Source organism: Aristolochia californica, unplaced genomic scaffold (genome assembly GCF_029961685.1).
Source record: "Aristolochia californica isolate CCGP_79_NKW_82.1479 unplaced genomic scaffold, dmAriCali1.0.hap1 SCAF_2, whole genome shotgun sequence".
Lineage (NCBI taxonomy): Eukaryota > Viridiplantae > Streptophyta > Magnoliopsida > Piperales > Aristolochiaceae > Aristolochia > Aristolochia californica.
Window position 1 is genome coordinate 50,173,968 of NW_027181881.1, and position 21,918 is coordinate 50,195,885.

At 38.1% G+C, this 21,918-nt stretch overlaps 1 protein-coding gene across 1 annotated transcript; it reads left to right on the top strand.

Annotated features, from left to right (window-relative positions):
* Window positions 1-211: 211 nt before the first annotated feature.
* Window positions 212-20,836, top strand: LOC137956548 (uncharacterized). Its single transcript, XM_068804090.1, has 14 exons — window positions 212-283; window positions 638-810; window positions 899-964; window positions 1,946-2,011; window positions 2,108-2,183; window positions 2,782-2,859; window positions 3,007-3,104; window positions 8,287-8,360; window positions 16,298-16,388; window positions 16,480-16,637; window positions 16,978-17,020; window positions 18,500-18,565; window positions 20,411-20,488; window positions 20,599-20,836. Exons 2-14 carry the CDS (start codon window positions 712-714, stop codon window positions 20,674-20,676), a joined length of 1,071 nt encoding a protein of 356 aa, XP_068660191.1. The 5' UTR covers window positions 212-283; window positions 638-711; the 3' UTR covers window positions 20,677-20,836.
* Window positions 20,837-21,918: the final 1,082 nt, after the last annotated feature.

Below are 21,918 nucleotides of genomic sequence, written 5' to 3' on the forward strand. Positions count from 1 at the left end.
TTTCCCATTTTTTTTTCCTTTCCCATTTTTGACAGTCTAATTTTTCTGTTTGCTAGACGATTAGGAAAGAAGAAATCGTCCAACTTAAAAGATCTAGCCAAGAGAAGAGGCAGAAATTAGAGAAGACGAAATAGATAAAGCCAAGAAGCAACCATTATCCATAATAGTGTACCTAAAGAGCACCAGAGGAGCAATAGAGAGGGCTTAAGATGGTTCGATAGCACGGGTGAGAGAGAGTTACAGGAGTCGAAAAAGGCTAGAATGAAGTCGTGAGCAAGTTGACGTATATTTTTCTCTCAATTTAGCTTTTTTTGTAAATGATCCTAATATCCTCCCCCAAGCAATTTGACTCTTTTCCACTCCCTGTTTATTCTCCTATTTTTTCTTAATTTCATTTCCCATAACAGAAGAGGGTGAGGGAGATGATGCCGTCTCATAGAGAATCTGTCAAACATGGGAAAAATACTTATTTATTTATTTATGGTTTCCAAACATACCTTATATATATATATATATATATATATTTAACTATATATGTAATAGGATGCTTTTACTTCGATCTGTGAAGGGTATTTAAATATTTATAGTGTATCTCAATGGTAACCTTGAATTTGTTTGTCGGACATTATATGAACAGGAGCAACCTCCTGCGACTGTTTGACGCAGAAAAGAGCATTTAGCTGTCGTGCTCTTCCCGCTTTGGCAAAGAGAATGGTGGAAGCCAAGAGCCTGAGAAAATTTGTAGTGCCTCATTCGCTTCTGCAAAGTCCATCCCCCGGAAACCTTCAGTCGACTCGCCTCGCCCTTCATGTGAACTTCATCTCTCTCTACAATCTACATCTTCGTTGCTTATCCTTTTTTGGTTGGTTTATTTTACCTTAAGGCATTCTATTACCAGGTTAATGGCGATAATTCTTCCTTGTCGGTATATATTGCTTCTGGGTGTCGCGTTTATAGAGTCGAGGTATGTGTTTCATTGTAAAGGTTTTACATTATTTTACTTTATTTGATTTTCCTTTTTTCAAGAGTTTGAGAGACACTAACAAGTTAGTTTTGACTCAACTGAGTGAGCCTCAACCGTAGGTACAAATGGGTCGTTCTTGTTGATTCTGAATAAGTGAAATAGAATGATTGGAGTGAATTTGCTCCATATTGTTTTTATTATTTTCAAGTTGTTATAAGCATGAGTAGACTTTATATATTTTCTGAAATGGAGAAGAAACAAAAGTGTTATTCTCAGGGTCTTTTCGTCCCTCTGGGGGAAAGAGCAGCCGGAAAAAAATAAGGAATGGCCAATTCGCTGGATTGTTCTGTTCCTCTTGTTACAAGTTCACATCATGTTGGCTAAAGTTGCACTTACTTGGAACTTTGCTGTTTGAACAACGAAAAGACGAATTCTCTTTCCGTTTTTCCAGCAAAAGCCATGGGCATAACTATGTCAGCAATTGTTTTGAGAGGGATCTTTGTGTCATTTTTCAAACACCTGTCTTTTAAAATTCTTCATTTGCAGCTGTTGAACTTGAAAGAAATGAAGATGATAAGTTGAAAGTCCATTATTTTTTTAGGCTTCTGTGAAGGATCTTTTGCTGGTGAAGCGTGCTGGTTTGCAAAGTCTTGTATGGGGGAATTAAAGAGTCTTTTTTAGGATCTGTGATAAGAAAACCATACTGGTTCTATATTAGTCCTAAGTCCAACATTATAATGTCAGAAAGAATATCTGAGAAGTATATAGAATCATGATGGTGCCAGTGTCATGAATATGTTGTTGGATGAAGGCCTTTTTGCATCACAACTTTGCAAGTTTTTTAAAATTTGTTTGCTTTTAACTATTTCAACCATTCTTATCATATGTACGGAGGGAGGGAAGCATTTTGTGGTAGGAATCCAGATTTTGATCTAGATCTTCACTTGATGTCAAGTGTTGATGTTTGAATTGTTATTTAAGGTATCGATGGAAAACACAATGGTAACGAAGGGGAAGGAAAGCCTTTTGATTCCAGCTTCCGCAGAGGTGAAAAAAATTGTCCTGCACTTTTGATGTTATATCACGTCCTCAATTTATAAAGTATTGTCTGATGGTCTCTATAATTATTACGCTCTTCTCAAGGTCCTGAATTCAGGAACAGTCAACCGCTGTCCTCATCGTGCAGAAATTCAAAGTGTGGTGCTCGCTGAGGCAGATGGTGGGTGACTTTTGACATGTCAACTTTTTTTTTCCTATGGATGTCTTAGTTTCCATATCTCATTCCTGTTGTTCTACTGTGCATACATGTTACAGCTTATGAGTAGAAAAAAATGCAGTGGGGTGAATGAAGAGATTGTTAATGCTTGGGGCCTTGTTATGTTTTCCTAAGGAAATCATATTTTCTTAAGGAAAATTTCTTTTCTTTGATCTTCTCCTTAACCGCCGAGCTTATCTTACTTGGGAAAAAAAATGTAGTTTAGGCAGGGAACCTTATTGTCATCCTGTTGGTTAGAAAGCTACTTGGGCCTTAACAAGGTAGTTATTCTATGTCATTGACATGAAAACAAGAAGTATTTGGACACTTAATACAAGGATTTGACTTCTAAATACTGCTACCTCAAAAGGAATCTGAAGATCTTGACAGAGGGTCATTTGTCTCATATTTCAAAAATGCATTAAACTTGATAGACTTTGGTGCAGTAGATGCCAGTGGAACTTCATTTGCTTAGAATCAAAACAGAAGAGGAAGGAAAAAATGTACATTTTCGTGGTTAACATTAGTCCCATTATTTGATATGACTAGTGCACTTGTGCAGGTAGCACAGGTGTCATTTTGGGATCAGTGGACTCTTATGGTCATCTCATTGTATCTCAGTTGGATACAAGTGGTCAAGGTAGTGTTCCAATCTTCCTCTGTCCTGCCTAAAAGTTGCTCTGATTGAATTTTGCTCTTTGGAAAGTTCAGCTAAAATTAAGTCGCTTCTTACCTATGTACAAAGACATTAAAAACATTGAATTGATATAGGCACTGAACTTTTCAGATATTGACAGGCCCGCATATTCAGTCCTGCCTCGTGATTCTGGAGTAGGAGAGGGAAGCTGGGCTGGTCTCTGCTTCAGTCCAAGCTCTTGGGCAATGGTACAGAACATATTGTACAATAGAACATGTATCCTGAGATACTCTTTACCCTTCTTGATAACAGACTGAAGCGTTTAAACTGCAGAACATTAATATAAAATATGTATTTATCTTCATGGGAACCATTTATTTATCTTCAGTTTCCCTTGAACAGGACATATCCAACTGGATATGACAGGGTAAGGACCTTTTCCTCAAACTAATGGTAAGTATATTTGTATTATCCATTTCAAAAACAGATTTGTTATCCATGAAGAGTAACAGAAGAAAGTCAGACCTGTCTAATTCTGCAGGGTACCAGGTTAAAATCAATTAGTTTCATGCCTTGCTCCTCATGGATTCTGAAAAACTCATCATTGGAGCTTTAGGCATTTTGCTAATTGAAAGTCTCCCTTGTCCATATATCACATTTGGAGGAGTGGCTACTATGCAATGTTTTCTATCTCCCGTCTCTTAAATTTCAAAAGATGTGACTTGTTGGATGAGATGTTATCCAGGAAAAAATGTGTTCACTATGTTGAACTGGGGCATTGAGAGGTGTTGATATATATAAGATGAAGCTCATCGAATAGTGTTGAATTATATGAAAAAATTATAATTCAAAATGTAGTTTGGTCATTTTACATTTATCAGATTGTCTCTCTATGTTAGGAGTAAGATTGTCTTGTTGTCTACGTCGTATGGTTCAAGTTTTATTTGATTTTGAGTTGTAATTAGGGAGTTATAGTGAGTTGGGTATAAAAGGGCATTCATGTACTTTTGACTCATTATGACTTAAGCGAGGGTTAATAACAAAAGGGATCAAATTCCAGACCTCCCAATGCGTACTGAAGTCTGCGAACTCTTCTGCTCTCTATTTCTTCCAAAATTCCCACTTTTACATGGTATTAGAGCATTAAGATCCAGTTGCAAAGAGTTTCCAGCAATCTTCTCTTCTCTCTAAGTCTGCGACTGCTTGAGGAAAGAGGAGTTTCAAAATTCTCTGTCGGTTGAAGTTCAAGGTTAAATTTTTCTTTGTTCTTTTCTGTCATTAGCCTAGGTTTGATGACTTGTGTTGCTTATTGCTATGAGTTATTTCTGTCCCTAGAAGGTTGTTTGTAGGTTTTTTTTCTTAACTTTTATCTATGCAAGTCCTTAGACTTGTGCCTATTGCCTGTGTCATCCTTCTATATGCTGAAATCATCTATGCTGTTGGTGATCCTTGTTATTGTTTTTGTTGAATTACTACTGTTAAGGTGGTACTTAAGTAGTAGTGGTTTGGTTTAAGTTTGGGTGCCCTAATCGTATCCATCGTGGGTCCCACCTTATCTGCACAGGCAATTTATTATGTTTTTGGTGGATTTTGGGTGCTGGTTAGTGTGTTAGGTTATTTTAGATTGCCTAATGTGTGGTTTGATTTTTTTTATATGGTATTTTATGGCTGATTCAGGTGAAGTTATTAACCCTGCCAAAGAGTCTAGAAATTCTGAAGGTAAGGAGACTATTGTGATTATTAATGGAAAGTTGAATGAATTGAATTATCTAAGTTGGTCCAAAGCTGTCCGAATGTATCTTAAAGTTAAAAGAAAAGCCAAGTCTATTAGGGATGACCCTTCCATTCTCGTCTTAGATGACTAGGAGGCTGTGGATAACCAAGTTGTGGCATGACTTGTTAATAGCACGGAATCCCAATTATGAAGTCAAGTTATGAATTGTCAGACAGCAAAAGGAGATTTGGATGTCTCTTGAGAATTTCTATGATCAAGGAAGTAACTTGTCAAAGGTTTATTAACTCTATGCAAAGGTCTTTAGTATAAAAAGAGTGGATAAAACTGTGATTGATTATTTTAGTGAAGTGTATTAACCGAGATTAGTGTATACCATCTGTTTGTGATGTATGAGAAAGAGCTTCAAGTGGCAATGTGGGCATATTCATGTTCAGGTGTTTTTGATGGGTTATGTCTCGAATATGATGCAATTTGGACCCATTTACTTACTTTTGATGATGTACCCTTATTGAAGAAGGCTTTTAACAAAGTAGTTCGAGTCAAGACAATTGTGGCTTCACATAGTAACAAGGACATCAAGGGGGCAGAAGTTGTTGCCCTCAATATTCAGTCCACACTGAGTCGTTAAGAGGTACCCATGGACGTGGAACAGGTAGTAGGGAACAAGGTCAAGATAATTATGGCCATGGTAGAGGCTGTGGTGATAGTAAAAGTGATGGGAGGTTTGTGTTGTGACTAGCTTAGAGAACCTGTTGGGGCCAATTCTAGTGTTCCAAAAGGTGATGAGACTTTAATGGGCTGCTTAGTAGGTCTTATTTCTAGTGCTCTAGATGAACTTCTGCAATTGACTTAGAGGATGGCACAATTGACCTTGTCCACTACATCCATGAAGCTCAGTGATTCGACATCCACAGCCACAAACACAATAACTAGTTCAGATATTTCTGCTTTCCATGCATATCTGTTCACGACATGGGTGATTAGTTCCGGTGCATCTTCACATATGTTGGGTATGTCTTCCATATTTACTTCTCTTAGTCAGTAATCCCTTTTGTAGAAATGTCACCCTCGCTGATGGTTCCTCCTCACCTGTTAGGAGAGTGGGCAGTGTTCAACATGCTTTATTCTTACCTTTAGAGTTTGTTTTGTTTGTCCCTAAGTTACTAGTTAATTTGTTGTTAGTTAGTCATATAGCAAAATGTTTGAATTGTTTGATAATCTTTGTTCTTACTCATTTTGTGTTTTAGAACCTCCTAACAAGTAGGATGATTTGTTCAGGGCGTGAGAATGAGGCTCTCTACTACTTGGAAGACTCACTAGTGCAGTCTTCTAAGACACTTCAAGCAGATGTATTACCCTTTCAGTGGCACTAGTGGTTAGGACATCCTTCTCTTGCAAAGTTATTTCATATGTTTCGGGTTTTACCTTCTACTTTGTCATTTAAATGTGAATCCCTTCAGCTCTGGAAAGCACCACACCGCATCGTTTTTGTCCAATCAAAGTCATGGTACTAATTTGTTTAAAGTAGATTTATAGGGCCCTTGTTGGGTACCTAGTGTCTTTGATTACCAGTATTTTGCTTCCTTTATTGATGATTGTCGAAGAGAAGATATGGAAGAGTTTTATATGATTCTCATAGTAAGGAATCTCATAAAGGAAATATTAAGATGACAATCTTACCGGAGTCTTATTAGCGGTTGCCTTACACAAGTGTTTCAGTTTAAAAGTGTTTTAATTCTTTAGTTATCTATAATTGTTGTTTACTTTGATTGTAATTAGGAGTTTTATTCTGGGTGTAACTGGGACATGGATAGTTCAATTTTACTTTGATTCTATGTATTCTCTTTACCGTGACCATTATAGTGGTCCTCTTCACATTGAGGGAGATTCAAAGGTAGTAATTGATTGGTGTGAAAAGGCATCCTCCCCCCCATCGCGCCATTGGGATTCCTTGCGGGAAATCCTCGAAATGTCTTCTCAATTTTCTTGTATTTGGTCTCACATTCCGAGATCTGCTAACTCGGTGGCAGATGTGCTTGGCAAGTCAGGAGTTTCCTTACAATCTCTTGTTGTTAGGGAATTGTTCCCTGTCCCTCTGTAATTCTTTGTGTTTTTGTTAATATATACATCCTGTTCAAAAAATAAATAAATAGAGACCCAATCTGCTGAAATCGCACACAGTCAATGAATTATATCCCTTTCCTAAAATTTCAACATGGTATTAGAGCACGATCTATGAATTGACTTGATCAACCATAAAGATGATGTTTTCCTTCCCAAAATTTTTGTGTCCTTAGATTTTTTCATTCTTTTCATTCTTTATTCATGGGGTTTTGAAGAAGAGCTCTGGACACCAATAGTGTTATCCCGGCTGCAGGGAAATCCGATGCGAGATTTGAGCTCTCATTGGTGAATAAGAGGTTGTCTAAATCCAATAGCAACGCTGACAACGTCCATCATCATCTGCTACAGAATCTGAGCCAGCATCCTCATCTTCATGAGCATCAACTATATCATCCCCAATAGCAACAATATGGGGGCGGCCATCATCACGAGCTGTGTTAGCAACGCTGACAACGTCCATCATCATCTGCTACAGAATCTGAGCCAGCATCCTCATCTTCATGAGCATCAACTATATCATCCCCAATAGCAACAATATGGGGGCGGCCATCATCACGAGCTGTGTTAGCAGAGAACTATTAGAGGAATCACTGTATATTACAAACTGTGCTTTTTGTTTGTGCAATAGCAGATGTGCTATTCTTCTTCTTTTTCTGTCCCGACTACTTCCACTTAAGGCAGAAGAAATTGTTCTCAGAAGTGGACTCATTGCTTTCTGACAGTAAAATAAAAGTCATAATAGGACAGCAGAGGTTTCATCCCAATCTTGGCTGAAGCGGATAGCTATGAGGCACTTTCTTAGGCGAGTACTGCCTGGTCCACTGCCTCCTCAGAGTGATGGTGAGGCAAGAGAGTGATGATAATTGTAAGTAGCTTGACAAGAGAGCATCAACATAGCAGACATTTTCAAAGATTTCAAAGGCGATTTCAGAATTTTAGGTGATTTTGAATTCTGATTTGTCCTTGTTCATTTTTCGTGTGGACAAAAATATATTTGCCATGGTTCAGGAAGCATAAAGGCAAGATGAGGTGCTCATCATTTTGATATGCACCAATGACATAATCGGTATCGGACTGTTGATTTTGTGAACAAACCAAGGCTTTTAACCATTAGAAAGGACTGTTACTGTTTCTCATTTTTCTTTTATATGGTCATAGCGATGACTAGTTCAACTGTACTACATATGTGCAATCTACTGACTCTTAAAAAAAAATCAGTTCTTGAACTTGTTTCTGCTATAGTTATTATGTCAACCACCAAACTTGTATTTTTCTGATGGAAACTTACTTGACCAAAGAAGGGTGATTTCTAGGAAATTTATTTCTGTAGTTGAAGAGTATAAATTGATATAAGGGTAAGCCTAATTTGATTAGAAAAATTTTAAACACTTGATTGCTTGTAAGACACATTCAAACTGATGCTTATATACTTTCACTGTGCAAATTCTTTAGGCATGATAGGAATTGTTGTTTATGATTTTGGTTTCAAAAAAAGTATGCACTAGTGCCTGAGGTGCCTATATTTCTTTTCCTGGGATTTTCTAATGACTTTGGCAATTTCATCTTTGTAGACAGCAGTTGCTCGTGGTTTCTGCAAAAGCATTGATATTTATGACCAAGATATACCTCTCCGTAGTTTGTACACGTAAGTTTGCTACAGTGCATGGAATATTGAAGTTCAACTATAGAAGTTTGTTGGATGCTCTCTTTTATTAAGTAGAACTTCAATCATCTTGTATTTTTCTTTTGCACGTGCTTGTATTGTCGTATATTTAGCGACATTGCTTCTGTTCCTGAAATGAATGGTCTACAACATAACCTTTAATCAGAGCCTTGTCTAAACATGTTTGTGTCAGCACTTGAACTCTTTCCTCCATTCCAGTCTATCATTTCCTAGATCTTTGATCTTTTGGGCCTTCTTGTTTGATCTGAAAGACATTAATTTCCTGCCAGATAATAAAAAAAAAACTATAGTAGTCTGTCACAGTTTTGTTACCCCTTTTCAAGCCAAAAAATTATGAATCTAATTCATAAACCCTGGAAAGATTGTTCTCTTGTCCATAAAGAGTTTCTAAGGACAACCACATAGCCTTGGTAGTTTCAAAGTTCATAACTTGGCTCCTGATATTAAATTTCATATTGTTGACAAGCCAAGACATCACTTGACTGTCTTTAACCTCCCAATCATCATCCTGAGAAACTGGAGGGTTATCTCTAATAAATCTCAACCTTTTCCTGCCCTTCAAGTACATTCTAATAGATCTGGACTAAGTAAGGTAGTTATCAACATTCAACCTATCAGATGTGATAGTGATAATATATTTACCATCAGGATTATATGACCCCTTTGTTGGAGTGTAAACCTCACCAGAGTTTGCCATATTAGATATAGAAGATCAAATAAACCCTTCAAAAAAATTCCAAATCAACCAGTTCAAGTGTGCCCCACCATGTAAAAAAACACAATTAGGGCAATTATAAGATGTGTGCAGATCAAACAGTTCAGAAAATCTAACAAGGGGATTAAATTCAGAAGAAAAAGTGCACTGAAACCTGCACCAGGGTTGATGTCAGCAATTATAGTTCTGGAATTTTGGCGCACATATCCAGATCAGCATAAAAGAGCCTCTTTTGGTAGTTTAGAACATCATAATATGTTCTTAGAACAGTATGACCAGTAACCCTAGGGCAATGACAGAGAAAAAATTGGATTTTTACTAACTAGTAACCAAAAACCTGGAAAAAGATTTTCCTTTATGTAGATTTCTGCTTCAAAGAAGAGAAAAAACTCACAAAGATCCTTCCTAGATGCGATCTATTGCTCTAATACCATGTGAAAAGTAAGAAGAAGAAAGGTTGAAGAGAGAGATGAGAAGGAGAGAGCTTGGAGAAGAGAAATTGAGAAAAGAAAACTGAAAATTCGTGGCTGGACTTCCTCCAACTTCTATTTATAGATTTAAGGGTTGAGTAGGTGAGGTCAATTTACAACATTGCCCCTACTTTAAGTGAAAACCCTAATTCTCTATATCTCTTATTCTACTTGTCCCCTTTACATGAAACTTGGTCCATAGACATAGTTTGAGTAAAATAAGATTACATCAAGAAATATAAATGAAGACAAGGTAAAATGACCAAAATGTCCCTGTTCTATTTTTTCAATAGAAGCCTTTTCAGGTTCTTTAGAAAATTCTTCTTCTCCTTTCTCCTCTTCCTTCACCTAAATCTTGATTTTTACATGGTATCAAAGCAATAGATCATCGCTAGGAGCATTCTACTGCAGGTTTTTGCCATTTTTTAAGAGGACGACCGGCTGGAAGGAGAAAAACTACAGGTTTTTATGCTGGTTCATCGAAGTTAAGTTTTTTTTCTTTTCTCTGCCATAACCTTAGGGTTACTGGTCTTTATGAATTATTGAAAGATTCTCTACACTTTGATTGCCTAATTGGGTTTTTTGAGATTTGTGTCACCCAATCCAATGTTGGATGCTTGCATCATCACCCAATTGATAATGTCAGCCCTGATAGCTACTACTTTTGCATGATATTAGTTGAAATAGTTGTGAATTATTTGTTAGTAGATTGTTGAAGTGTGCATATCCTATTTCTGTGTCGTAACCCTAATTTTGTGAGTGAGGCCCACCTTAGTGATAAATCTGAAAATTGTTTGGAAGCTTAAATTGGTTATTTTGTGATCATATATTAGTATTATGGCTGAGACAGGAGAAGTTTATACCTAGGCTAGAGAAGCTCTGGGTTTGATGGAAAGGATACCATCATGATTACTTCGAAAAAATTGATAGCGCCTAATAATTGGGCTAAGCCTGTCAGAATGTATCTTAAGGGTAAAAAGAAGTTGAAGTTTATCCGTGATGATCCTCCAATGCCTCCAGATGATGATTGGGAGGCATGGGACAATCAGGTTATAACATAGATTGTCAATAGTATTGATTCTACTCTTAGAAATCAAGTGATGAATTGTGAGACAACAAAGGCTATGTGGCTGTCTCTAGAATCTTTATATGCACATGAGAGTAATGTCTCTCAAGTTTATGAGTTGTATACAGATTTTGTGGGTTGAAAAGAGGAAATCGAACTGTTACAAAATATTACAGTGCATTCCTTGGCAACTGGCAGGAGATCAATGTATATCATCCATTTATTTCGGATGAGAACGAATTGAGAAAACAGCAAAATCAGTTGCTTGTTGCAAAATTTTTGGATGGTTTAGGTGTTGAATTTGATGCTATTAAAGGCCAGGTGTTAGCTTCAGATGAAATTCCTATTATCTACCACTTTTAATCGTATTATGAGAGTTGAGAAGACTATTGTACCTGGAGCAAGTAAAGGAGGTAAGATAATGGAAGCCACTGCTCTTCATGCTTCCAACACTACATCAGTTATTACAGTTTCCTCTAGAGGTAGATGTAGAGACCGAGGTAGAGAGGGCTCAGGCAAAGGTAGAGGACGTGATGATGGTAAGTCATATAGGAAATGTGTTCATTGTGGCAGAAATAATCAATATTCTAATAGATGCTTGGTTAACTTTGGGAAGCCTGTATGGGCTAATTCTACAATTCCTGATAGTGGAAGTGGAGTTTAGATTCTTCTATGTCGATTACATTGGGTGCTCTAGATGAGATGCAATGATTAATACAACAACAACAACAGATTGCTCAACGCATGGCTCAGATCTCTGCTGCCTCGACCTCAGCATCTGTAGCTCATGCTTCCATCCCAGTTACTAGTTCTACTAGTGTTGACTTAGGTATGACAGCTTATCATGTTTGCTCATCACCGTCCTGGGTTCTTGACTAATGAGCTTCTAGACACATGTCAGGTATGTCGTCGTTGTTTTCCAATTAAAAGAGTTTTTGTGTGTCAAACATGTTAATCTTGCATATGGTTCTACCTCTCTTGTTCAAGGAGTAGACAATGTTACTCCTACTTCCTTTCTGTCTCCTCAGTCAGTGCTTTTTGTTCTCAAGTTTCCTTTAAATTTATTGTCGGTTAGTCAGCTAGCCAAGTCACTGAATTGTTCCCTCACATTTTATCCTACTCATTGTGTTTTTCAGGATCTCACGACGAGGAAGACGATTGATTCCACTCGTGAGAGAGATGAGCTATACTACTTGGAGAATAATCGACAAAATAATATTCAGACGTTACATATCGCAAATTCTCCTCTACAGTGGCACTTGCGGCTAGGTCATCTGTTTGCAGCAAAACTGACTCAAGACTTTCTAGACTTTCCTTTGAGTTTTTCTTTTCAGTGCAAGTCATGTCAACTAGGCAAACATCACAAAAGTTCGTTTCTAGTCTCGTCTCATAAAACCAAGCATCTATTTGAGATTGTACACTCAGACATCTAGGATCCTTGTACTGTGACTAGTCAGTTTGGTCATAGATATTGTATTTCCTTTATCCATGATTTTAGTAGTTGTACTTGGATTTACCTTCTTAAGGAAAAATCTGAGGCCTTTGATGTATTCAAACTTTTTTTCAATGAAATAAAAAAATCAGTTTGTTGTTTCGCTTCATATCTTGCGTACTAATAATGCCCTTGAGTTCATGAGTCATAAATTCCAAGTCTTTTGTCAAGAACAAGGAATTATTTATCGGACATCGTGTGTCTTTACCCCCTCAGCAAAATGGTGTAGTTGAACTTAAGAATCGCCATTTACTGGAGTTGGCTAGGATAATGATGACACATATGCATGTGCCCTAGTCTTATTGGGGTGATGTTGGTTAATAGAATGCCTGCGTCTGTGTTAAAAGGAAAAATACCTATACAGGTTCTATTGCCGTCTATGTCATTATTTCCTATTTCTCCCCAAGTATTTGGATGTGTCTGCTTTGCTCATGTATTTGGGTCTTCCAAGGATTAGTTGTCTCCTCGAGCAATTTAAGTGTGTATTTTTGGGTACTCTCACACATGGAAGGGGTACAAATGTTTGTGCTTGTCCACTAAAAAAACATTTGTATCTACTGATATTACTTTCTTTGAGGATGTGTTGTTCTTTTCCTCTGTGTCTTTACCTTTTGATCATGTGGCTTCACCTGAACCGATACCAATTATCCCTATACCAGTGGATGAGCCCGTTGGATTGTCACAAGACTGTCGAGAAACCATTACAGGTATATAAACGTTAGAAAGAAGTATCACCACTGACTCTCTCACTAGACCATGACTCAAGATCCTGGAGATAATGATTTACATCTTCCTATTGTACTTAGGATGGGTATCAAGAAAGGTAAAGGTACGCGGTATCCGTTATCTCAGTTTGTGTCTTTTTGTTCCTTATCTGACTCCTATAATAATTTTGCTTTGTCTATTTCTACTTGCACTATCCCTTCTTCAATGCAGGAGGCTCTCTCATCTCCTCATTGGAAGCAAGCTATGGATGTTGAAATGGATACTTTGATAGATCAGGGCACTTGGCAATTGTGTGATCTACCATCAGGGGGCCAAAGTTGTTAGCTATCGTTAGGTTTATACTATCAAGTATAATGCAAACGGTTCTATTGAGCGATATAAAGCTCGGTTGGTTGTGAAGGGGTATACTCAAACCTTTGGTATTGATGTGTTTGAAACCTTTTCGCATGTTGCTTGTTTATCGTTTGTTCGTATTTTGATCTCAGTTGCAGTGAATCAGGTGTGGTCCCTACGTCAACTAGACATTGAAAATACCTTCTAATTTGGTGATCTGGAAGAATAGGTATATATGGAGCAACCTCTAAGATATGTTGTTGAGAGGGAGACACATAAAGCATGCAAACTTAAAAAGCGATTTATGGATTGAAGCAGAGTCCACGTGCTTGGTTTGAAAAATTCAATCAGGTTGTGGTATCTATGGGGTTCTCGAGGAGTCATTGTGATCACTCATTTGTGAGGAAGAGGTCCTCTGGAATTTTGGTGCTTTTGGTTTATGTAGAGGGCATTATATTATCTGGAGGTGATATTTCTAGTATACAGGATATCAATTCTTGCTTGTCTATACATTTTCAAATTAAAGACTTGGGACCGTTGAAATACTTTTGGGCATTGAAGTGGCGAAAAGTAAAGAAGGCGTTGTGATGACACAACGTTAGTATGTCACAAATATGATTCAAGAGTATGATTTGTTGGGAACTAAGCCAGTTGATACGCCAATGGAAGTGGGACATGATATCCAAGATGAACAGAGTGATGAATTAAGTGACAAAACACAATATCGGAGGTTAGTGGGAAAGTTGATTTATGCAATAGTTACTTGGTCTGACATTTCTTTTGCAGTAAGTGTAGTGAGCCAGTTTATGGAACATCATTGAAAAATACACTTAGAAGGTTGTTAAGCACTAGCTAATACTACCCAAAAGACCGGCCTGTCAGGAGCGGAAGACATAGGTACTTAACCCAGGACCATAGCATCACACCCCACCTTTGTGAGCTGACGACCACGGCGGCGCAACGACACTGGCCCGACCCAGGGCTTATCACAAGGACCTACCAGTATTTTAATCTGGCCTTTGCGCGTCCCAGGACTCGAATTCGCGACGTGAGAGCCCGCTCTGATACCAAATGTTAAGCACCTAGCCAGTACTACCCAAAAGACCGGCCTGTTAGGAGCGGAAGACATAGGTACTTAACCCCAGGACCATAACATCAAATGTTCAGCACCTAGTCAATATTACCCAAAAGATCGGTTTCTTAGGAGCGGAAGGCATAAGTACTTAACCCCAGGACCATAACATCACACCCCACCTTCGTGACCCGACGACACTGGCCCGACCGCGATAATACCTAGACGCGACCTACCAGTATTTTAATCCAGCCTTTGCGCCCGTGCAACGACACTGGCCTGACCCAGGGCTTATCACAAGGACCTACCAATATTTTAATCTGGCCTTTGCGTGTCCCGGGACTCGAACTCGCGACATGGGAGCCCGCTTTGATACCAAATGTTAAGCACTTAGCCAATACTACCCAAAAGACCGACCTGTCAAGAGCAGAAGACATAGGTACTTAACCCAGGACCATAACAAAGGTGCACAAAGAATTTTAAGGTATTTGAAAGAAGCACCAAGAAAAGGTCTTTTCTTTAGACCTAATAATCGTATGAAGATAGAGACTATATCTGTTGCAGATTATGCAGGGTCCAAACTTGACAGAAAGTTTAACCTTTGGATATTGTGTCTTCCTAGGAGGAAATTTGGTTTGTTGGAGGAGTAAAGAGGAGAATGTTGTAGCCTGAGTTAGTGTAGAAGTCGAATACAGGGCCATGGCTCACACAGTGAGCGAGTTGTTGTGGGTTAGGTTAGTCTCACAAGAGTTGGGTTTCAACCAGGATGAGCCAATGAACATGTTTTGTGATAATCAAGATGCAATATTTATTGCAAGTAACCCATTTGTCCATGAGAGGACTAAACATATGGAAGTGGATTGCCATTTCATTCGAGATGCAGTGAGGAAAAAGGAGGTAGTAACTCCATTTGTTCGGTCTGGAGATCACTTGGGAGATGTCATTCTGCAACAAGCTAGGACTGCTAGATATATATGCTCCAGTTTGAGGGGGAGTGTTAGAAATGCATCAAGGGGTTTTTTGGTTATTTTACTACGTTAATTTTCTTTATGTAATCTTATTTTGCATGTTAAATTATATCAGTGGTTAGATTTTCATGTACATTGGATGTGTAGTTAGGGAGATATAAGGAGATTAGGGTTTATTAAGTGTATAGGGAGCATTTTTGTAATTTTAATTCAAAACACATATTGAAGAAGTCTGGGAATTTGTGCACAGTTCCCAACTAAGCCTTTTCAGACTCTTTTGAAAATTCTTCTTCTCCTTTCTCCTTTTCTCTCAATTTTCTCCTCTTCCTTCACCCAAATCTTGATTTTTGCAGACATTATACATAATTAGTTCATCTTTTAGTCATTCTTTTCCAATAACCATGAAGATACTAAAGCTATTGAAAAGAATCACTACCGCAAGCTTTCTCTACCTTTAGTTGGGGAAGAAGGGTGTCCTGTAGGATTCTGTTCCTACACTTGTTAAGGCCCTATCCCAAAATGACTAGTCACTTAGAAAACCTCTTCTGCCAACTAATAAATTCAAGATCTTTGATCTCACTCATCCATGTGGAACTATTCCTTAACACTCCCCCTCACGTGTAGACACGTGGATGATTTGGGTGGAGGCCCACATACGAGTACTTACTCTGATACCATGTTAAATTGGGTCCAAGGCCTATACCAAAATGACTAACCACTTAGGAAACCTCTTAAAATCTTTGATCTCACTAATCCATGTGGGACTATTCCTTAACACTCCCCCTCACGTATAGGCACGTGGATAATTTGGGTGGTGGCCCTCATTGTAGGTACGTGGATAATTTGGGTGGAATGCCCACATACGAGTACTTGCTCTAATATTATGTTAAATTGGGTCCAAGGCTTATCCCAAAATGACTAGCCACTTAGGAAACCTCTTTTGCGAACTAATAAACTCAAGATCTTTGATCTCACTAATCCATGTAGGACTATTTCTTAACAAAACTAAACACTTGTAGTAACTCCATTTGAATCTGACCAATTTGTATGTTTCAGTTTGTGGTATCCAGCTTCCTTGTGCTTCCAGCAGAATTCATTTTCTGGGAATGACGATTCTTCAACATTACTTGTTGCTGAAGGATGCCAGGTAAACAACATACTATATACTTAATATGTTACCTTATATGGATTGCATATTTAGTGTGTTATTGGTGTCCTAATCTTCAAAGTCTTCTTAGTTCTCAGTATGGGATTTGAGGACAAGTCATAATGGTGGTTGTGTGCAACGGGTCTGTGGGTCACTAGGAGATCCTTTTTATGCTATATGTTGTTCTTCAACTGGTGCTGTTGCAGTTGGTGGAGCAGAACGAACTGTATCCATATATGACCCACGCAGGTTCGTGGTCCTTCATTTTGTTGGATTAATTGTTTTTTTCATCAAAAATAAAAATAAAAAATAAAAAATGCTGTCACCTCTTTTTGGCTCTTTTTATTTATTTATTAATTTTTCCATTTAAAGTCTTGCGTGTGAGCAACCTTTTGCATGGTGCTCAGACTTGAGTTTATAACTTTTAGCTTATAATTTTTTCTTCCTTACAAAACTATGAAAGGAGACAGAATCCAATAAGTTTTTTGTTTGTAGTATTGATTTTTATATTTTTATATGAAAAAAAAATGTCTACTTGGCATTTGGCTGCTGCTTTAAATGGCTTGTTGCATTGATGTCATTCCTCTAGGTGGTCAGCATTATCACGATGGGTGAACTGCTCGAAATATGAAGTGAGTTAATTTTCTAATGTCTAAACATGTATTTATAAGATTTATTGACTTTGTTGAAGTAACATACTTCATTCTGCTGATCAATACCTTGTTACGAAGAGTTTAGGGGCCCACAATATTACTTCTGTTTAGATTAAACCCTCTTAAAGATAATTGTCTCGACAAAATGTCAACATCATTCAAGACCCCCTTACAGTGTATTTGTTATGCCTTAAAGGAAGAAAACTAAAATTTGAAAAGGCACAGATGAGGAAGACATGAATTATCTCCTTTTCTGCATGATATCCGTAAAAGAGTAATTGATAAAAATAAATAAATAAATTTGAATAAAAAAAGAGAAGTTCAGGGAAGAGAGAGAGAGTTGCTGCAGAAGATAAGGAGAATCAGTTAGCGTCGTGCTTGATCCTTCTCCCCTCTTATTATATCACTCGTGTTGAAAAGAGTTCAAAATGCATAATTGCTCCCTATCACCAAAACATCATAATCTGCCTTATTTCTAAGTAAAAAAATTGAAAACTAACAATGTAAAAAGGAAGAAGAATAGCAATGTAGATATGAGAGTGGATATCTGACCTATCTATCCTCAGTTACCAATTACCATGATACCCCTGGACAGTATTTCTCAACTATATCCTATTTATTAAGTGGCACCACTTTTTGTGATACATAGTTCATTAAAATTTGAATAGCTTCCTAGGGGTGTTGCTTTTTTGGATTTGGCAATAATCCTGGTAGGCTCTCTATATCTAATGTCTGTCCTATGTATGGTTTTCTGACCTGGCTGTTCGACCAGCAACTTGGCCAGGTCGATCTGGATCATAACAGGGGTGGACTGGGTCGGGGGATTAGACTTGCTCCTTTTGTCTTAAGAGAGTCCTCTCCAACCCACCTGGAATTAAGTTCCGGGTCGAAAAACCCTTGGTCCAATGTATCTTCAACCTCTGGCGGTGACAGGTTGTCTTTGTTGTGACCTGTATTGTGCTTTTGTGCATCTTGCCTCTTGGTTCTCAGTCAAATGGAGACTCTGCCCTATCAACTCCAAAGCAGCTTCACATTCGAAAGTGCCAGTGTTTTTATAGATAATGCTTCTGGAAGTAGCTGTCATTTCAGAATGTAGAAAAAGAGTATTAGCTAGAAAGTTTCGTAGGAGGGCTAAAACTGAAGACACATTCAACAAATATGACAATTATTGGCTCCCATTCATTTTGGGGTACCTTTGCAAGTTTTGAGAATAAAGAAGAGGAAACCTGGTTGCACAGTTTCTGCATAGCAAATTTTATAGCATAAAAAATGAAGGTTGCTGTCAATTTTTTTATTCATTACTGTGAAGCTTGCCCTGCTCATTATTTTGTGTTCTTTTGGCTCTGCTTTTTTTTGTTTTGAAAGATGATTTTTTGTTCTACTCAATAGATATTTATTTAGAAGGCCTCCTGTAGCATCTACCAAAGGATACCAAATAAGAATCTTTTTGTCCTGTAGATAACAGGCCTCTGTTTCTCATCGTTTGATTCTGATCATATCTACATACAAGGTGTTGACTATGAGGTAATTATGTCAGCTTCACTATTCCTGTGATCTTTTCTTTTTGTATCTCATATTTCATGTCTTTTTCTTCTTATTTTCTTTCCTACAACCTTTCTGCTTTTGCATAATGTCATATTTTGAAATGATCTCGTTCTCAAGAGTCTCTAGTTTGTCTTTTGTACTGAGAAAAGGCAGTTTAATATATATGCTGAAATTATTGATCTAGAAGATAGTTTAGTAATAAGCTTAAAGAGAGAGTTAATACTCACAGAAAAGAATCTTTGGAATCTGTGAGAAAAAAAAAAACTTACCATAACAATACATGTTGTTGGAAAACTGGTGCTTCAATATTGTTGAAGTCGTAGGGGTTTTTAGGTTTGTATAAAGAAGCAAGCTAGCAGATACCTCTGCTTTCTCAACATGTTTGAGTGCCTGGTGAATCATGGAGATGGTCCAGAATTGGTCACCTTGTTCTTATGGTTCTGGGCCTATATGTGCGCACATATACATGAGAATTTGTAGATGCATGTCCTATAGACTACTTTCCCACTCCTTGAGAAAATTCATTTAGCAAATTATGGGAAAATAGTCGATTCTGCCATTCTGGGCCTTGGACGCTAGTGGCCTGATAAGAGCGGCCCCTTCTTTGTGTCCTCTGCCTACTATTTCATCAGAGGGTGGCATTCCCACAGTGCCGAACATGATGCTACCTTCACCTAACGTCTTTGTGCCGCCCCTCCCAAGATTAAATTCTTCATGTGGAGTGCCTACCTCAATAAGATCCTTATGGCGGATATTCTTAGACAGCAAGGCCCTTTGCTCATTGTGCAACACGGTGGAGGAATCACTTAGTCATTTCCTCCTTTGGTGCTCTTTCTCATGGCTAGTGTGGACTCCAATATTCGCCACTTGGTTTACAGTTTTGTTTGTCTGGGGATCTGATTGCCGCCAGCCGGATGTTCCTCAGTACTGTTCTTCTTGGGATGGGGAAGTTGATGCTTTCTGTTTGTGCCACATTCATCCCTTGGGGGTCTTTGAAATGAGAGGACCCGCAGATGTTTCACAGCCAAATTTGAATCTCCGGAGAGAGTGGCTGATAGCATCTCAGGGCATATTTCCTCTTTTGTTGTGTACCAAGGTCTTCTCCTCTTTTTTGGGATCTTCCATTCGGGATAATTGGCACTGCATGGCTCATTTGCATACTCACTCAAGCCTTCCCACTATCATGGAGTGGTCCTTGCCCTTGCCCGGGTTCCTCAAACTAAATTGTGATGGTTCTTCGCTCGGTAATCCTGGGAAAGCCGGTTTTGGTGGAGTTTTTCATGAATTTTCAGGCAGCCAGCTCATTGCCTTTGTTGGCCCACTGAGTATTTCGGATTTGACAATTGCTGAGTTTAATGGCCTCCTCAATGGGCTCCGCATCTTTCACTACTATTGTAGGGGTTCTCTTCACATTGAAGGGGATTCGAAGGTGGTGATTGGTTAGTGTGCTTATACTTCTGCCCCTCCTTGATGCTATTAGGATGTTTTCTTTGAAATTATGGATATTGTTTCCCACTTTGAATGTATTTGGACTAACATTCCTAGATCCGCCAATTTTGTAACTGATGTTTTTGCCAAACAGAGAGCTACCATTCAATCTCTTATAGTTAGGGGTTTGCTCCATTGAAATTTGTATTCTCTTTTCCTTCTTTTAAATAAAATCATTCTTCCCACAGAGTAAATGAAGATCAATACCAATCACTGTTATAATCATTTACGTTTTATTCATGGAAATATAAAGTAAGCCATACTTTTTTCCTGCAAGATTCCGCTTATATTACTCTCTTTATCAAGCATGATACTGAAGTGACTTGAAACTTTTAGGTCTTCTGTGGCAGCTGGAAAGAAAGGAAAAAGGTATTTTCCTTTCGTGGTGACTCGAATTGGCTTGGTTTCAGCAAGGTGGTATAGGCATCTTTCTCATCTTAGTTTCATTTGGCATGATAGAAAATTTCAAAAATTTCCATAGCGAATTGGAAGTTTCTAAATTGCTCGAGTTGTTTCCACTGCAGGCCCTTGCTACAGACGTCTTGGCTGGATGGTGTGATTCTGGGAGCATATTTGTAGCAGATGTTGGCAAAGGACAGTAGGTAAACGACACCCAGGTTTCCTCCATTGTTGACCTTCAGCAAGCAGCTTCTGGATGACTTTGGTTTCCTCTCCTAGAGTTTTTTTGTGTAATCTGCCATTTAACCCTCGTCTATTTTAATTTAAGACATAATTGGCGATAAGGCAAAGTTGACTTTTCTATCTCCGATTTTGTTTTCTGCACACACTATGAGACTGAACTTCTTGCAAGTTGTCTTCTTCAAATATGTCTCAGAAAGTCAGTGTCATTGTTAGAACTAATCAAAATCTTGCCCTTACCCAAGTTTGAGCTTCGTATTCTAGGCTGAGCTCCGTAAACCAACATAAATGTTTTGTCACTGTAATTTATGGAGAATCTTTTGAGCTGTCTGGATCAAAGTCAAGTTTTGGAAAAAAATAAAAATAAAATAAGAATTTGACTATTTTTTTCATATTTATATGGTTTAATACATGATATTTAAAAATTAAATAATCGATTTGGTTATCTTGAATATTATTTATTTATCCATCTGAAGATTGTGAAATCTGAAGACGAAAATTCCTAATTATTAATTCATCTAATAAATCTTCTGTGGCGTAATATTGAAGGAGAAATATATTGATAAAGCAAAAGACGACACCATAGCTGACGAAAACCGAACGGCATCGATCCAATTCTTGCAAACGACCTCAGTGACGTTTCTGGAGCCATGAACAAAGCTTGCTTTCTGGAACAGATTTCTCCATCATCCCCCTCACAGTAACCGTGAGAGATACTTCCAATTTTTACGCTTCTCTCGTCCCTTTCTTCCTTTCTCCCTCTCTTCCCTCGTTTCATGGGATTTTATTCTGGCAGCCAAGAAAGCTTTTCAATACTTGATAACAACAAAAAAAAAAAAAAGGAAAAATCTGGAAGAGTCGAAAGACTTCGCCGCTGGTTCAGGGTCATATTCTAGAGCTCCGTCTGGTAGCTCAGAGCGCTGCACCAAACGCACGAACAATAGAGGGGAAAAGCATTAAAAAACATTAATTTAAGTGCCAATATGAAGAAGCATTAACATTAAAATATGATTAATTTTGTGGGGTTATGTAAAAACTATGTAATTTTGGGAAGCTTCCAGAGACTCTCTGAGCCGCCCGATTCGCCCGTGTGAAAGACATGCGAGCGTGTCTCAGCTTATGTCACCCAACAGGATGAAATTCTAGAAGGAGACCAATCGAACCCATACACGTTTGTTTATAATACGTGATTCTCAAAATTAAAA